The sequence below is a fragment of the Terrapene carolina genome, unplaced genomic scaffold (genome assembly GCF_002925995.2).
Source record: "Terrapene carolina triunguis isolate 2854851 unplaced genomic scaffold, T_m_triunguis-2.0 Scaffold84, whole genome shotgun sequence".
Classification (NCBI taxonomy): Eukaryota; Metazoa; Chordata; order Testudines; family Emydidae; genus Terrapene; species Terrapene triunguis.
The window spans coordinates 36,259,598-36,277,467 of NW_020664435.1; the positions used below are offsets into that span (position 1 = coordinate 36,259,598).

Genomic DNA, 17,870 nt, shown 5'->3' on the forward strand with positions numbered 1-17,870 from the left:
GAGTGCGCACCCAAAACACCTGCTTCTGGCCCAGTGGTGTTTCGCTGGGCCAGGATGTACAGGTGAACAGGAGGAGGAAGGGTGGCGGCGACTAAAACCAGTGTCCCTTCTCCTCGTAGAGCCCTGCAGAGGCTGCCACGGCCTTGGTGGTGGGGGCAGCCGGAATTGCTTCCTTGCTGACTGAGGCGTATGCATCCTCAGGGAGAAGAGGGTGGTCTGAATGTCCTTCAGATCGTGCAGCCTCATGTCTGTCTGTTCCAAAAACAGCCCAACTCCATCCAATGGGAGATCTTGTATCAAGGACTGCATCTCTTGGGATAGGCCTGAGGTCTGATGCCAGGAACTGAGCCTCATGACCATCCTGGCCGCAGAATCGACCGCATCCCAGGCCATCTGGAGGGAGCACAGAGCCGCTGCAGTACCCTCCTCAACAAGGGTCCTGAACTCTTTGGCCACCTCCTAGGGCATGGAGTCCTTAAACTTGTGGAGGGAGTCCCACAGTTAAAGTTATATTGCCCCAAAGAGCCTGGTGGTTCATGACTCAGAATTGGGAGACTGGCTGTGGAATAAATTTTCTTCCTGAAAAGGTCCAGTCTCTTGGCCTCATTTTTGAGGGTGGAACTAGCATGCCCTTGCTTGTCCTTTTCGTTGGCCGCCGACACAACCAACAACCCCGGGAGGCAGGTGGGTGTATAAGTATTCAACCCTGTGGTTGAGACAAAATACTTCTTCTCTGCCAGCTTGGAAATGGGTGGGATGGAGGACGGGGTTTGTCAGAGGGCTTTGGCAATGTTCAGGACCCCTTCGTGCACCAGGAGTGCGACCCGTGCGGGCGTGGATGCAGAGAGCTCATTGAACAAAGTGTCTGATTGGTCCGCCATCTCTTCTGACTCTTGGCCTAAGTTAGTGGCCACCCTTCAGAGCAGGGCTCGGTGCTCCTTAAAGTCATCCAGTGGGCTACCAAGGGAGAGCTCTGCCACCACCTTGTCTGGAGTGGAGGAGAATGACCCAGGGCATCATCCCCTGCAGGGGAAGAGGGTCTTGGGGTGGGCACCTGTTCTTCCATCTCAGCACTCGACAACAATTCATGCACCGAGCCTGGTGCTCCCGGTGCTGATAGGAACTTGTCCGACATGCCGACCGATGATTGGTGAGACGGGGGCATCAGCATAACCAGCACACCCCTGGCTTTCCAGTAAAGCCATTGCACTGGCCACTGGTCCTGCTGCCTGATCAGCATCACTGGGGTGGATGCAACCTCAGGATCCCAGTCGCAACGGTGCTGTCTCAGCGAGGGGCTGAACTCCCTCTCCATGCTGGAGAAATCCTCCTCCGGTGACCAGGGTGGGATCATCGACACCTGAGTCCTGTGGCTAACAGTCGCCGTGGGTGATCGGTACCTCAAATAGTCAGACCGGTGCTGGGAGTAGGGGGAACAACGCCGTGTTGGGGAGCGTCCCTGAGGTCTCGGTGATGGTGCTCGTCGGAGCAAAGATGACTGGTGCCGACTGTATGACAACCTGCACTTCCCTCTGGGCGAGACTCTGCATGAGGGCAGAGACCGGGAGTGCTGTACCGGTGATCTGTGGCGGCGAACCAGTGATCTGGACTGATGCAGACACCAGGGCGCAGCGACAAAGGGCTCTGCTTCGGCTCTGTAGACTGGCGACGCTCACTCGCCTTCTGGGAGGCCTTCACAGCTAGCTTGCCCTCATAGGGAGCCTTCGCCGGGTCCATCGCTGCACGCGGTGCCAGCTGCAGTGGGAGAGTCCTTTGCTCTCTGGGCACCGGGAGCTGAAAAGGCATTGACTGCGCCATCAGTCTGGGTCCCCTACTGCTCCCCGGAGTCGGTGGAGGATCCCTTAGGGGGGTAAGAAGTCCCCTTGGGGACATGCCCCCTTGCGGCTCCGGCGTGGGCAGGCAGCCTGAGCAGCGTCCTTTACCCTATGCCCCTTGGTCTGACTTGCTCAGTGCCAGGTCCCTCTTCTTGGGCATCGGCAAAGGTGTTTGGTGCCGGGTAGAGCCCAGTGCCGGAGGTGCGCTATGCACGGAGGCCGAAGTGCTGCGCATTGTGTCCGACTGGGCCGGCTCTGAGGCTGGGCGAAGAGCAGCCTCCAGGAGGAGGGCCCTCAAATTAATGTCACGTTCTTTCTGTGTCCTGGCACCAAAGTTCTTAAAGATGCAACACTTTTCTTTAATGTGGGATTTCCCAGGCACTTCAGATAGCTACCATGCGGGTCACTAACAGGCATAAGCCTATTACAGTCAGCACAGGGTTTAAAACCCAGCAACCAGGGCATGCCCTGCCTGGGGCAAAGTCCCCGCTGGGACCCTAACTGACTAAGTACAGTACTTAATAGCTACTTACTAACTAATCTGCAATAAAAAAAACAGACTATTTACAGCTGGAACACGAAGTTCAAAGAGTAAAGAAAATGCTCACCACCTGCGAAGCAAGGGGGAGAGGTGCTCCAATCAACCACCGCAGGCGGTAAGAAGGAACTGAGAGGGCTTAGGGCCGGCAGCGCCTGATATAATGACGCATGAGCGCGGCACTCAAGGGGGCACCACAGCAGACCCTATGGATACCGCTAAGGCAAAAGTCTCTGACAACTATGCATGTGGGTGTGCACACACCTAGAATGGAATCGACATGAGCAAGCACTCGAAGAAGACAACCAGACACTTTTCCTATGACTTTAGGACAAAGCTTAGTGACACGTGTAAAGTAAGAATTGTGGATTTAGAAAAGAATATTTTTATATATATAGTGTGTGTGTGTGTGTACACACACACACACACACACACACACACACACACACACAGTGAGAGAATGTGTACACATACACCTCTACCCCGATATAACATGAATTTGGATATAATGCGGTAAAGCAGTGCTCCGGGGGGGCGGGGCTGCGCACTCCAGCAGATCAAAGCAAGTTCGATATAACGCGGTTTCACCTATAAGGCGGTAAGATTTTTTGGCTCCCGAGGACAGCCTTATATCGGGGTAGAGGAATACGAGTGTGAGTGAGTGAGTAGCAATTAGTTGATAGGAGTTGGTAGAGACAAGGACACAATTCAAAAGGCAGAGCAACCAATAACTGATCCTGCTGCATATTTACACCAAAAGACATTTTTCAAGGGTATCATAAAACACACTAACCCAAATGGAGATTTTGAGAAAATGAGCACAACTCCACTGAAGTCAATGCACATAACGCAAAATGCACTAGTGCAATGCAAATGTGCTACACACTCAGATGTTTAGTTTCTAATGAAGACCATTACCTTTTGGTTAAAGAAAATTAAGTTACTAGTGATAATGGCAGAAATCACAAATCCATAGTTCATCTGCTGGTTCAACTGTTTTGAGGGAAAGTTGTCAGATCAGCAAAAATAATATTACAACATCAAAATATAGACTTTAACAAAAAAAACAACCCAACTAACTTAGCCTTCTTACTTTTGTTGACCAAACTTCCATTTCTACAGAAATAGGCTCAAGAAAGCCACTTCTATCGAAGCATTGAGGATTCAAAATTTCTTTTTTGCTGACTGTAGCAATGATTTCAACACAATTAGCTCCAGACAATTAAAATATGTTTTTAAAAGAAATTATGTACAAAGCAGAATGCGGTATGCAAATTTTGCAATCTGACGGACTAATACACAGGTCATATATAATATGGGAACAAGTAATGCAGCCAAATGTGCAACATGACAAACACAAGCCCTTCCTCTCCCAAATACACACATACACACAAACCCAACAAGAGAGAAAGTGAGTGTGTGCATCTGGGGGAATAAACAGATAATAGCAGCAATGATAACCTGAGCAAAGACTATTTCTTGGAGATCAACGGATGGTTTAGGTTATCAACAGGAAGTGCATTGTGTCATAATCATTATTACTCAAAACAACAAAGGACCATCTACAATCTTACCTAGTTCTGGGGGCAGCACAGTAAGACGATTTCCCTGGATATGAAGTTCCTTAAGCTGAGTGAGTTCACCAATTTCTTTAGGCAGTGATATCAGGTCATTGTCCCTAAGACTCAGCTAAAAGAAAATATAAAGTTGTCAGAACAATTTTCAGTTAAAATAAAGCACCCTAAAAGAGAACACTTTTCTCTGCCCACCCGTTGCCCCCCAACACTCAATTCTTCCAATTTATTTACAAAATAAACAAGAAACAGTACCAGGTGTAGTGGTTATTCCTGAAAAACAAACCCTACTACTTCTCAAATTGACTAGATTCTACTGCTACAAGGGCTGTGAAAGTGAATTGATTTTCCAAGAATTTAGATAAATTACTTACTATCTGCAACTTTGTGAGCTTCCCAATATCTGGCGGCAGGATTTCAAAATCGTTGTCACTTAGATAGAGTGCACGCAGGGTGGCTGCAAATTAAACAGCAATATATAAACAGGGTGGCATACAGCCCAACCATTTGAGGTCTGATCAATAAGAGAGTCAGCTTTGATTAATAACCCTGACTTGGTGAAAAGCCTTTGACATACTCAGGGCTCACAATAATAACAAGCAGGTCAAACTTAGATTTACTGCCTTATTGTATTGTTGGTGTGTTCAGGAAAACATCTATATCCAAAAGGACTGACACAATTAACAATTTCTACAATAGACTCTGGCAGGTTCTGGCACATAGTTTCAATACTCAGCTGTCAGAAGGAGAAATTACTCTTTATTACATCTGATTCCTAGTTATTACCCAACTTGCATTAAAAAAGCTGTGTTTTGGAATGAATTTACACCTATATTTAACTACATGCAGCGCTGTGGAAAGATCTTAAAACAGGATAGTAGAACACAAACACAACTGAGTTCAAATCAAATCATTTATATTTTCATAGGTAGTCTCTCTCTCTCTCTCTCTGCAGTAGAAGACAGAATGATAAAGTTCAAAAACGAAAAAGAAAAACCCAATACATCCATTTAGCTTATTACTATTTGCACAGCACTGTGGCTGTGCATGGTACTTTTCAGGAAAATTAAACCAAAAGAAAACAACAGTGAATGCTGGGAGGACGACTATGACCTCCCATCCCTTCCGAGAGCAGGGTTCCATGTCTGTTTTGCAGGTTTCTCGTTAGTTGCATTGTAGTCATCATTTTTAACTTTTTGATAATTTAAAATTTTCCTTCTATTGGATCATGATCAGTAGGTCCTTCTCAGCAAGCAGCATGGCCTCCTCTAACCTCTTTGCCACTTTTTCTGCTTAAGGCTCTGATTGCACTTCCAATAAAAACATTGTTAAAAAGAATATTAAGGTTGCAAAGTCAAACACTCAAAAGTTAGAAAACACCAGAATAAAGATTGCCTGTGTAACCGTAATTGAGCCTCTGTGTGCCTGCATTAATGATACAGTCTTTAACTACATGATCACATACTATTTCTTCTACCCTGCCTCATTCAGTGCACACGAAGGATGGAGCTCTGGGAACGAATCAGGGTTGTGTAGTGAAAGAAGCTGCTGTCTGTAAGAGCCTTGCCTCACTTGGTGCAGAAGTTGGAAGGTGTCTAGTGAATGAGGTAAGGGATTGCAAAAAGAGAAAAAAGATCTTTTTAAGGAAGTTGAATGCTTTCCTTGGGAACTAGATTCTATTCTGGCCTCCGCCATAGAGTTCCTATCTGTTGCTGGGCAAGTCACATAAACCAAAGTGTTCACAGTTGGCCACTAATTCGGTGTTCCTCATTTTCTGGGTGCCCTACAGATACTTAGGGCCAGATTTGCAGAAAGGCCGAGTGTTCACAACTGTAACTGAAGTCAAGGGGGGGGGGGAGGGGCACTGTGCTTTGAACATACAAGGTGCTGTAAAAATGCTAGGGACTCTGAAAAATCAGACCTTATATGTCTCAAGTCAGGAACCCCAAATCAGTAGACACTTTGGACTGTTTTTGCCTTAGTTTCTCCGTGCCTCAGATCCACAGCTATAAAATGGAAAGAATACCACATCCCTACCTCAGAAGAGTGTTCTAAAGCTAAATTCATTAATGTTTGATTAAACACTCACAGTATGATGAGAGCACCATAGAAATGCCCTGGAGAAAATCAACAGTACTGTATTCAATGCAGTTTGGATGGTGTGCAGTAAATAAGGTCGGGGGCCACACACTGAATGAGGATAAAAAGTAATACTGAATTCACTTAAAAGGCGAGGATCATATGGAAAAAACAATATGTGGTAACATAATTAAAGACTATCATAATAGATATGCACAAAAAAGGCTCAATTAAAGCTGCAAAAGCAATCAGAATTCTGAGATTTCATGACTTCTGAGCGTTTGACTTTGTAACCTTAACATGCTTTTAACATATATATAAAAACTAGACACACACATTTCTGGAAACTTGGTTGTGGTTACTTTCAGATTGTCAACACGCCTCAAGATGACATTCTTTATTGTCCCATGAGGCTTGTTAGCGTCTATTAAATTTTAGCTAAGTATGTGGATCAAGAAAATATTACCCTCAAGAAAGCTAATATGCCATTACTAACCAAGTCCTTGCATGCCCAATAGTGTCAGGTGACTGTATATCAATGGTACGTATTGCTGAGCTATGTAGAAATATTCAAGAGGACCCAAGGAAGAAAAACATATATCTAAAAAATTCTATTGGAGTTTGGTCTCTATCAAATAAATTTCACTGGCAGAAAGCAAAGCACCAGTTCAGGAAGATTTACAGATTTTTTAAAAAAAGTTTCTTACTCAGATAGAAGAAGTTTCCAGACAGGGAATTTTCATTTAAGTTGTTATAAGTCAAGTCAAGAACCTCCAGAGCTGGTAAAGATCCAAATCCTCTAGGCAAGGTATTTAACCTGTTCATGCTGTTGGTGGTGGAAAAACAAGACACACAGAACATATGTTTATATTCATTTCGCCAGTTAATCATAAGCAAAACGGATGATGGCATCCAAGAAAAAAAAGAGGAGGCCACACTAATTTCTGGGTCAACCCTTTTAGGGCATAGTGCCAAAGCCCCCAACTCCCACTGGTTAATGGGATGGGAGCTGAGGGTGCTCAGCACCTCATAGGATTGAGGCCCACAGACCATTATTCCCCAAATTCCCATGACTTTTCTTTTTGTTCCTATCTCTTACCCTACACCCCTTCCTTAATTTCATCCTATCATTTTCCCTAATCAAGTTAGTTTCTTCTCACAACCAGTTCATCTTTGATTGCATTGAAGTATAGTTACTCGGATCATAAGGGTTGCATATTCATTGAGTCACCTAATTATCAGGTCAAGGCACCGTACCTTAAGCTGTACAGTCCAGCTAGAGCAATAAACTAAAGGCAGAGACCTACAATTAATCCAAGGAGCACAGCAGATCCAGCACCTATTGATCTAAGATGGCCATAGAGCCACTGAAGAAGGCGGAACAAGCAGACTTTACCACTCTTCAGTAATAGAGATGCTTTAGGAGTGGTGGGGTGGGGTGGATACATTCAACACAATGCAGCAAGGAATGACCATGAACAGGGGATTGAAAAGGGTTACGTGTGGATAAGAATTTCAAACAGAACTAGTTATACAATGGGCGGTGTGGCAGGGAAGTCCTAAAAGGAGGTGGGGGAGAAAGACACTGAATTTTCAGTCAACAAGATCTTCCAACCAGCTCTCATTACAGTAGTGGAAAATGATAATGTATTTAATGTCATTGTCTTATTTTCTCACACACACATAAAATACTTTATAAGAACATCATTAAGGTTGAAAATTCAAGGACTCAAAAGCTAGGAAATGCCACAACTAAAGTTGTCTGTGCAATAGTCTTTAATTACATGATCAGTTAATTACACACTACTTTTTTCCACATGATCACATACTACTTTTTCCACTCATTCCTCATTCAGTGCCCAGAATAGACAGTGCCCAGTTAATAATCAGCTATTCCATATTTTGTTTTCTCCTCATTGGTCAATGTGTGGCCCCAGGCCTTATTTACTGCATGCTATTCAAACACTGCTCTGAAGACAGAATTCTTCATTTCCTTTTCTACAAAGCTCATCATTATAATACCTGAGTGCTTCACGAACATTAATAATTTATTTTCATAACACCGCTGGGAGATGAGTGGGTATTACCCCATTCTACAGAAAGGGAGCTGAGGCACAGAGAGAATAAGATCAAAGGTGACCGTTAATTTGGATGCCCAATTTGAGACAACTAGAATCTAAGTTTTCATTATATAGCACTTAATATGTTCAAAGCACAGCTTCCATGAAGTTTAATTGTCTGAAATACTGAGCACTCACAGCTGTAATCTGACACCAGGGTCTTAAAGTTTGACACCCAAAAATGAGGAACAGATGCTGAGAAAAGTTTGATCAAGTGATTTGCCAAGCATCACATAGGAACTCTGTGGCAGAGAAAGGAACAGAATTGAATTTTTCAGAATAGTATTCAACTTCTTTAACCATCAGACCATCCTTTCTCTTCCTGCAACACCCTACCTCATTCACTACACACCTTATGACTTCTACAACAACCTCCTTCACTAGAGAACCCCGATTCATCCCCAAAGAAGATCCACCCTGTGCACTGAATCAGGGGAGGTCCTGTGGAAAAAACAGTACGTGATCATAAAATTAAAGACTATCCTAATGCATACACATGAGGGTGTTGAATTAAGGTTGCACAGGCAACCTTAAATCTTGCATTTCCTAATTTTTTTAATGCTTGACTTGGCAACCTTAATAATGTTCTTTTAACATAGGAAATAGAACACACAAAAAGCAAACTGAAAAAAATTCCAGTATGCGGCATCACACTGACATTCACATGGGTCATTAGCTGGGTTAAAATCTTTAGATCTACCACACAGACCTCAGGCACTTGATCTAACAGTACCAGCATTATTTTCCCCTGCTCTCAATCCCAATCTATTTCCTTCTCTTTCTCCCTGGTCCAACTCTTATCCCCTCTGCATCTGAGTCAGTCTGCTTCCTCCTCCATGCTGACTGGGCATTAGCAGAGTGTCACTGAGAGCAGAGGAGAGACAGGCTTCCTGGCTCTCCGTTCTGGAGAATGTGTAGAGATGGCTTGTCTGCAGTCTGGTCACATCCTGGAGCTGTAGGGCTGCAGCATACCCAATGTGCATGGAACCTTAAGAGATTGTAGCTGCTAAGCTCTATGAAGTAACTATGGAACATGAAAAAAGTCAGATTTTTCAAAACATTTTTAACTTGGCCAAATGTGGGTGGATTTTCACAGGAAAAGACAAAAGCACATTTGACACAAAGGCCATTCCCTGCCTAATTTCAACTTCCAGCATCGGATCACTAGAGGTTTTCAAAAGAAAGGATTGCCAGATTTTAACATCAGGGAAAAATACATTTTCGCCAACCTCATTCTCAGAAGTGGCTAGACTCTTTTGGCCAACACCCACCCTGAAAATGTCATAGTTAAATTATGGCAAAGATAAGCAACTGAAAACAGGGTCTAATAATAGGAAGTGTTACACAACCTTAAGAATAGACAGTGCTAACTGCCCTGCTTTAAAAATAAAAAAATGAAAAGTATCAGTGCTGGACAGCTAACCAAAAGAACCAAGGCCAGGAGGGTCTGGAATTAAAAAAAAAAAAAAAAAAAAAAAGGTGAAACTGTTTAATGTAACAGATCAAGGAGAAAACTCCAAGTATGAGGTTAGGGTTTGAGAGTATTCATTACAGAAGGAGATAAAGCTGCTCTCACATCTAAATGAAACAAAGCAACTTGGAGTAGAGTGGAGATCGGTTCATGCCATGTGGTATCAAATTGGGGCTACTCAATAAATCCTCAGGGTCAGAGTGAGTTTTTGGAAAATGGCATATTTGTAGGCCTATTTGACTCAACTATACAAAAAACTGTATTAAACGATGTAGCTCTAGCTAAAGTTATTTGTATGAGACTTTTTTAAGAATTAGGACTGAAATTTTAGATGTTCCATTGAAGAATGTGGTGAAATCTTCTGATGAGCAGCAGACCCATCAAAAGCTGCCTTGCAGTGCATGCAAAGTGAGTTCTCCTCCACATAAGTGACACCCAATACATCTGTAAAGGGTACAATGACACATGATATACTAAGACTGAGTAACCCTGTCAAGATCCCTGGAAGAAGTCACAGCTAGACTTGCTTCAAGACCCTCTCCCCCCGCACCAGCAGCAATCAAGTTCTTCAAACATCAATGATTTTTTTTCTTAGAGCACTCCTGTTAGGTAGGTAAGCACTGTCATCTCATTTTATAGATAGCTGAAATGCTTATTTTGTTTCTGGAGATTATTTCAGTTCGTGATCAAGGGCCACAGAGAACAAGAGTAGGCGTATCAGCCTTGTAGTTGGTACTTGGAAACACATAGCATGCAACCTAGCAGGTACGCCAGTCAATATACCAGAGCTGTTTGTATTTCCCCTCTCGCTTTGAAAAGTCTTTTCTCTTCTGTTGGCATCCAGTTGCACAGCTGTATTAATGTGCACATGGATAAAGAAGCAGCTCTATGCTGAAGTTACTTACACATGTGTTCTGATGCATGTATGAACTGATCAGAGTTCTGTTTTATTCCCTTGAATAAAGCAGTGTGTGTGGGTGTGGGGGGGGAAATACAGTATGTTTGTGAACTTAGCAGAGTAGGCCCTATTTGGAACGCTATTCAAGGACACAGGCAGCAATGAATCCAATACACATGATTAGCTGGCTAGCTAGTTTACAGTTCTCTATTTCAGTATTATAGTTCACTCACATTATGTGTGAGATAGTGCTGCTGTAGCACCAGAATTCCTGTGTGACCACGGGCAAATCACTTACGTCCCAATTCTACAAAGATTTACATGCTTAATTTTAAACATAAGAACAGACTGACCCACTGGCACTACACAAGTACTTAAAGTTACGCTCCAGTAGAACTCTCTGCAGAATCAAGGCCTTGATCTCACTGTACCTCACTTCCGCATCTATGAAATGAGAATAATATAACCTCTCTCCCACCCTTTGTCTTGTTTACTTCAACTAAGTTCTTTGCAACAGGGACAGTGGTGTACTATAATTAGGGCTCCGCATCTGCCACGGAGGTTGCAGAAGTCACGGATTCTGTGACTTCCTGTGATCTCTGTGACTTCTCCAGTGGCCACTGTGGCTGTCTCCAGGGCCGACGGACCACCCGAGCAGTAGCCGATGCGGCTGGCCCTACGGACCGCCCGAGCAGTAGCCGATGCGGCTGGCCCTACGGACCGCCCGAGCAGTAGCCGATGCGGCTGGCCCTACGGACCGCCCGAGGAGCAGTCCCAGGGGTGGCGGCGGCTGGCCCTGGGGCTTCCCATCCACCCTAAGATTCAATCAGGGGTATTTATGGTATAAGTCATGGACAAGTCACAGGCTGTGATTTTGTGTTTCTTGCCTATGACCTGTCCATGACTTTTACTAAAAATACCCATGATTAAATCATCGTCTTAACTGTAAGTAGTGACACCACATTGTACAATGGGTCACTGAGCTAAGAGAATGCCCTCTAGATGCTACTGTAATTCTACTAGTTAGGAGCAGGGAAGAGTATCCTTCGCTGTAGCTGTGGGAGGCTGCTGTAATACAGGTGTAATGCTATTTCTGTTCCTGATCTAAAAATTTATAGAAATCGCTAGCCCATCAAAACATCTGCCCAGTTCTGAGGGAGCATTACAGCTCCTTCACAACCACTACTGCCTGCTGCTGTGCCCTCCCCACCTCACTAGCACCACTGATGGCAGCCTCTCCCACAAACAAGTACTGTTGCTCCCTGCCTCTTTCCAGACCCTGGCAACACAAGACTGAGGGTTTCAGATGCCCTCTGTCCTGCAGGAGGGGACCCATCCAAGCACATTGGAACACATGCTTTCAGCTGGTGATCTCAGGTAGTGATTATCTTCTTAGACAACCTTTTATCCAGCACAAATCCAAGTACCAGGCTGGATGCCAGGTGCATGCCTGGGCCCTATTGCTCCAAGTTGTATGGGGGAGGGAAGGGGTAAACTTACCACTCTAGCTCAACAGTTACTCATTCTTACCCCTCTTGCCCCCTCCCCTCCCAAAAATAGTTTCTTCCTGCTCAAGACTTCAAGATATAGGCGTCAGAGGAATACTGTACGCTCACATCTTGAATACTGTGTGCAGACGTGTAGCCCCATCTGAAAAAATAAATATTGGAATTGGAAAAAGTTCAGAAAAGGGCAACAAAAATGATTAAGGGAATAGAACAGCTTCTGTAGGAGAAGAGATTAATAAGACTGGAACTTTTCAGCTTGGAAAAGAGACAACTAAGGGGAGATATGATTGAGGTCTACAAAATTATGACTAGTGTAGAGAAAGTAGATAAGGAAGTGTTGTTTACTACTTCTTGTAACAAAAACTAGGGTCATCAAATGAAATTAATAGGCAGCAGGTTTAAAACAAATAAGGAAATATTTCTTCACACAACGCACAGTCAACCTGTGGAACTCCTTGCCAAAGGATGTTGTGAAGGCCAAGATCATAACAGCGTTCAAAAAAAGAACTAGATACATTCATGGAGGATAGGTCCATCAATGGCTATTAGCTAGGATGGGCAGGAATGGTGTCCCTAGCCTCTGTTTGCCAGAAGCTGGGAATGAGCAACAGGGGATGGATCACCTGATGATTACCTGTTCTGTTCATTCCCTCTGGGGCACCTGGCACTGGCCACTGTCAGAAGACAGGATACTGGGCTAGATGGACCTTTGGTCTGTCCCTGTAGGGCCATTCTTATGTATGTTCTCTGCCTCCACTGCCATTCCACATAGATGTTGAAAAGTGGCGAGTGGCTGATGTTTTTCATGCAATGAATATAGCCTTGTGCAGCCAAATATTTGTAAATAAACAGCAAGCAGAGGCAGTGGATATACAAAGTTAATTTGCCAATTTTATTCCTATGTGTGAGTGAACGTTTTTGGCTGTGCGTGTGGCCCACGAGTGACAGTTCACCTGACGTGGCCAGGCTCTGAAGATCACAAAAAAAAACCCATCACTAAGAAAAAGCGAGAAAATAGCAACACAAGGACCACCAGGATGTTGTGTCATTGGTTGAGATTTTTTTTTTTTTTTTTTTTTAAAAGCACTCAGAGAAGAAAAGCAGGTGGGAAAATATACAGAAGGCCTCAGAAGAATGAAAGTTGACCTGGGAAGCTGGAATACTTTACCCAAAGTGATCTGAGTATTTGCTGGAGAGGTGTAGCGTATTAATTGTTCATCTGCCCTATGGGCTGCTACAAAAAGGTTTAGCTATAAAGGAATAAATCACATTCCCAAGGTAGGGTCTTCTTTTGATGTGTGTCTTTTTTTTTTTTTTTAAATCTCTCTCAGCAGCAGCCACTAAGGGCCTGATCCAACTCCTGAGATCAAAACCTTTCCAGGGTAGAGCGGCCCCGCTCCTGAAAAAGGCTAGGCTGATTGGGGAAGCAGCCACAGCTGCGGCCATGACCCAATCAGGCCACAGCTGGCCCTATAAAAGGGCTGTGAGGCAGCAGCTCAGGCAGTCTCTCTCTAGTTGTGGAGAGAGATGGGACTGGCTGCTTGGAAGCTCAGCAGGGTACCTAGACTGGAGCAGGGCTGGGGAAAGGCCAGAAGAGCTGGGGAGCTCCAGCCTGGAAAACCACCAGGCCGCAGGCCTTGCTAAAGGCCGAGAATGGTACTGGAGTTGCAGAGGTGTAGCCCAGGGTAGGCAAAGACAGCAGGTCCAAACCCCGCTTGCCGATGAATGGTTGATAGAATGCAGTCTGCCCCAGTGAGCGGGGGCTAGATGGCAACTGGCAGTAGCCACTGAGGGAAGGTGGGGATAGAGTATTGGGGGTTCCCCTGGGTGGGGAGACCCAGAGAGTGGGGGTACTGCCAGGGGGCAGCACCCAAGGTAAAGGGGCACTGGGGTCCGGGAGGGACACGGGGGGCCTAAGGCATGCGGGATACCGGCCGGCAGAGGGCGCTCCAAGGCTGGAAAAACAAATTCCCTGGACGATCAGTGGGAGGCGCTGCGCTGGTGAGTCCTCACATTGCTACAAGGGGCTTTAATGGGAAATGGAACTTGAGGGAATTTACCAGTTTTAAGGGGATGATAGTTATGTTGTAATATTTAAAATATGTGAGGCATCCAGATGCCATGGCAGTGGGCTCCCTTAAGACGTATACTAGAAGTAGAATGTTACACTACAAAGTTAACATAGAAGGCAGCCTTTGGTTTACCATTTGCAAGACTAATGATACTCCTTAGCAAGAATGCCAATTCACAGCACTCGTTCACTCCTACCCCTAAAAACAATATTAATGGAAGAAATGCAGGGAAGTAGTATTCTGGTTACAACTAAGCACAATCAACTTGTCACTATTTCCCCCACTAATGATACAGCATTACACCTTGGGGTGTATCCCTAGTCAAAATGTGTGTGTGGGGAATGTTGGAGTGTTACTTTCCCAGGCAAACATATTAATTATCCAGTCTCATTGTTAAATCCAAGCCAATAGAGGCTACCAAGAATCAAAGCCTATTCCACTGTGCTCGAGAACAAGAGAGATAAAATAAGAACCAAGTGTCTTTATTGAGAAGCCAATACCAAGAAAATATTTATATCACTGCAGCCAACAATGCAGTTCAATTATCAATGTCTTACAGAGTTATCTAACTCGTTAGAAAACATGGAGCCTAGTTAGCTAAAGTCTATTTGGGTTTAAGTAACTGCGCGTACACGTCCTTTCCCTCCAACTTAAGTTGTTTATAAGTTTGAGTTCATAATATAAACATTCATTCATACAGGGAGAAAGCTGTAAAATACTATAAAATTGCACCCACAAAATAGGAAATATACCAAATACAACTACAATATGGTTTCAGAAAAAAGGTCCATCCCCCTACTGTAGGTTTAGTTTTATAAGCATATTTCTTGCAGAAACTCCATTAAAAAAAAAACTGTAGTGGTGATGGTGGTTAAGCAGAAAGGGACCACTACCTGTATTAGATGGAAATATGTTTGAGAACTGTTAAAGGGGGTGACCTCTAAAGGATGCTTCCATTCTATCAATGCTTATCCTTTTAGGCTTTCAACAGAAATCCTCGTCGTATTAAGCTTTTAAAAGCCACTCTTAACTGGAGCTGCAATTCCTCTATTACTCAATGGATACAAATCCCAGTTTCTAACGACCCAAATGGAAATCCTAAATAAAACTCTCAAACGTTAATCTTCCAGAAGACAATTAATCTATGCTAAATAAGTAAAGAATGAAGCAGATCCTAGCTCTTTTATCATATAGCGACCACAGAATTCACAGATTTAATAAAGATAGCAGTTAAGGGAACAATTTTGCACGTGCATGAAATAGTATGCAACAGATTTAAATCTGAATTTAATAAGTGGATCATTATGAATTACTACTGACACAAACTAGACATCAATGTAATGTGAAAGAGACCATACACAAGTGTCTCTTCCTCAAACTGTTTCAGATTAAATAAATACACAACTGGTGTTTTTCTAAGACACTTAATTTTTGGTTCAACTACAATGAAACCATAACTTCAGAGCTATCCCAAGTGCCATAAAAATTGATCTTATTTACAAAACATGAAAGCTTTAAGTGCAAGATTCAATTACTGTTAACCACTAACAGTTTTTGCCTTTTTTGGGGAGGGTGGGGGGCTATTTTTGCTTTACTGCTACGCACCCAAGGTTCAGGTGTTTGAGCTTCTGAAGGCTGCTAATCTGCGTAGGCAGCTCCTCAATCTGGTTGTTGAAAAAGTTAAGCACTTCTAAATTCTTCAGATCTGCAATGTTTGGTGGCACAGCTGTAAGGAAAAAAAGTGCATTGCAAAATGAAAGATTCTCAGAGCAACAGCTTACTTAGATTGTAAACCATCTTTTTGTTCTGTTTGTCTGCACCTAGCACAAAGTGGTCCTAGATCAGGACTGGGGGATCCTAGGTGCTACCACAATGCAAATGAAACAATTTCTACTCACAAGAACTGTTGATGGCCAGTAGGGCTCTATCTGGTGTCCATTTTCAAAGCCATTGCTGGCAGCACTCTGTCCTCTTAAAAAAATGCCATTAGCATTTTAAAATACTGAAACAACGCCATTATTGAGGTGAGGGCAAAAACACCATGACAAAATACTTACTGTTCTGTAGGCAGAATAAGGACCCATGCCTTCCATTAGGTTTGCACAGCACCAAGCACATAGACAAGGCTCAGAAACATAACCTAAACTTTTGGATGGTTACATTAATATACATCAGAAAAATAAATAGTTCAGCCATCCAGACCTAAATGACAGTTTTATTTAAGGTCTTCTCTAGTAAAACTGAAACAAAAATCCATTCTGAGTGATGGTCCATTTCAGCCTGCTGTTTAAATAATCTAATATCTGAGTAGGTGTCCATTTAACATTCAGCTAAAATCACAACAATTTAAGTTCAGCCTTAAATGATGAACTGCTCAGCCAAGCCAGTTTTTGATTCGCCTCCCATGAGTAAAGCGCTGTGATCAATACATACAAAAAAGGTTACATCAGATTAGCAACAGATCAATGCATGGTTATTATCTAGAAATATGAAAAACCAGCCCAGCAGCACGATATGAATACGCCTTCGCAGATAAAAGGTTTAAAAGCTGTACGGATTTAAATCTCTTTTCCCACAGACAAAGAGAAACTTAAGCATGCAGCTAAAGTTTACATTAGAGCTGGGGAAAAGATGACAAATCATTTGCACTGAAGCTTGCAACTGTACCCACACTATTCACCTTGGTGCATAATGTTAACTTTGACAACAGCAGGAAAAGTAGAGGGCAGATTTAAGTAATTATGAGCTTAAAAAAAAAAAAATCATGGTCTCATTAATTTGATGGAATGAGGCAATACGCCCCGCCTTAAAAATGAGCCCACAATATTTACACAGTAGAACATTACAGTATGTCATTTACTAGACTTTAAACATAGAGATTGTTGTGAACAATGTAACTAACAAATATTTATGCAGAGCAATTAGGATATTACTCACTGCTGATGGCTGTGTTCATGGGAGGACACATTTAGCAAACTGAATAAAAGAAATTAAGACAAATCTGAATATTAAAAAAAAATCTCACGTTGTCGTATGTTTTACCATAGCTGTGTGCACACAACTCCTGGGGGAATTCTGCACCACTGTGCATGCGCAGAATTTATGACCCCGCAGATTTCTTTGCTTCCCCGCAGAAAAATGACTTTGCTTCCCCATCAGAAAAGGAAGCCAGAAGAGTGGTCATGTGACCCTCCCCGGCAGTATGTTTCAGGTGCCCAGGGCAGCCGGCAGAGAGGTAAATCACTGTGGGGCAGGGGACAGGACTGGGGAAGACCCGGCTGGTGGCTCCTACCTTTGCATTGGGCTCAGCTGCTAGTTCTGGCTGGGCTCAGGAGGACGGGACTTCCTCTTCCCCTGCAAAGCATCTGGGGTTGGGTCAGACCCATCCCCAGATTTCTCCCCCAGCTGCAGGAAGCTCTGCAAACTTCTCCCTCCACCCTTTCTTCCCGCTTCCTGTGCCCATCACTCCTCAGCTGCAGGGGAAGGGATCCCCGTGCAGGGAGATGCTCCCCCATCCGCCCAACCCCCGTGCCTCCAGACCCCCCCCCATACCCAGACCGTTCCACCAAGCCTCACCCCCACCCTCAGAATCCTCCCGATGAGCCCCATTCCCCCTTCACCTGGACCACCCTGATGAGCCACCAGCACCTGGATCCCCAACCCCACTGAGCCCCAACCAGCTGCACCTGGATCCCCACCCCACTGAGCTCCCAACACCCAGACCGCCCTGCCGAGCTCTATCCCCCACCACACCCAGAACTCCCCCCCCCCCCCC

The 17,870-nt window shown here is 44.0% G+C and overlaps 1 protein-coding gene across 1 annotated transcript in view; it reads right to left on the bottom strand.

Moving 5' to 3' along the window:
* The window catches only part of RSU1 (Ras suppressor protein 1), a 173,735-nt gene that overhangs the window by 105,627 nt on the left and 50,238 nt on the right, over nt 1-17,870 (bottom strand). Inside the window, exons 4-7 of the mRNA XM_024193329.1 lie at nt 15,701-15,821; nt 6,734-6,852; nt 4,322-4,404; nt 3,948-4,062 (exon numbers count right to left, since the gene is read on the bottom strand). Coding sequence (XP_024049097.1) covers nt 3,948-4,062; nt 4,322-4,404; nt 6,734-6,852; nt 15,701-15,821 — 438 coding nt within the window. The remainder of the gene's footprint in view (nt 1-3,947; nt 4,063-4,321; nt 4,405-6,733; nt 6,853-15,700; nt 15,822-17,870) is intronic.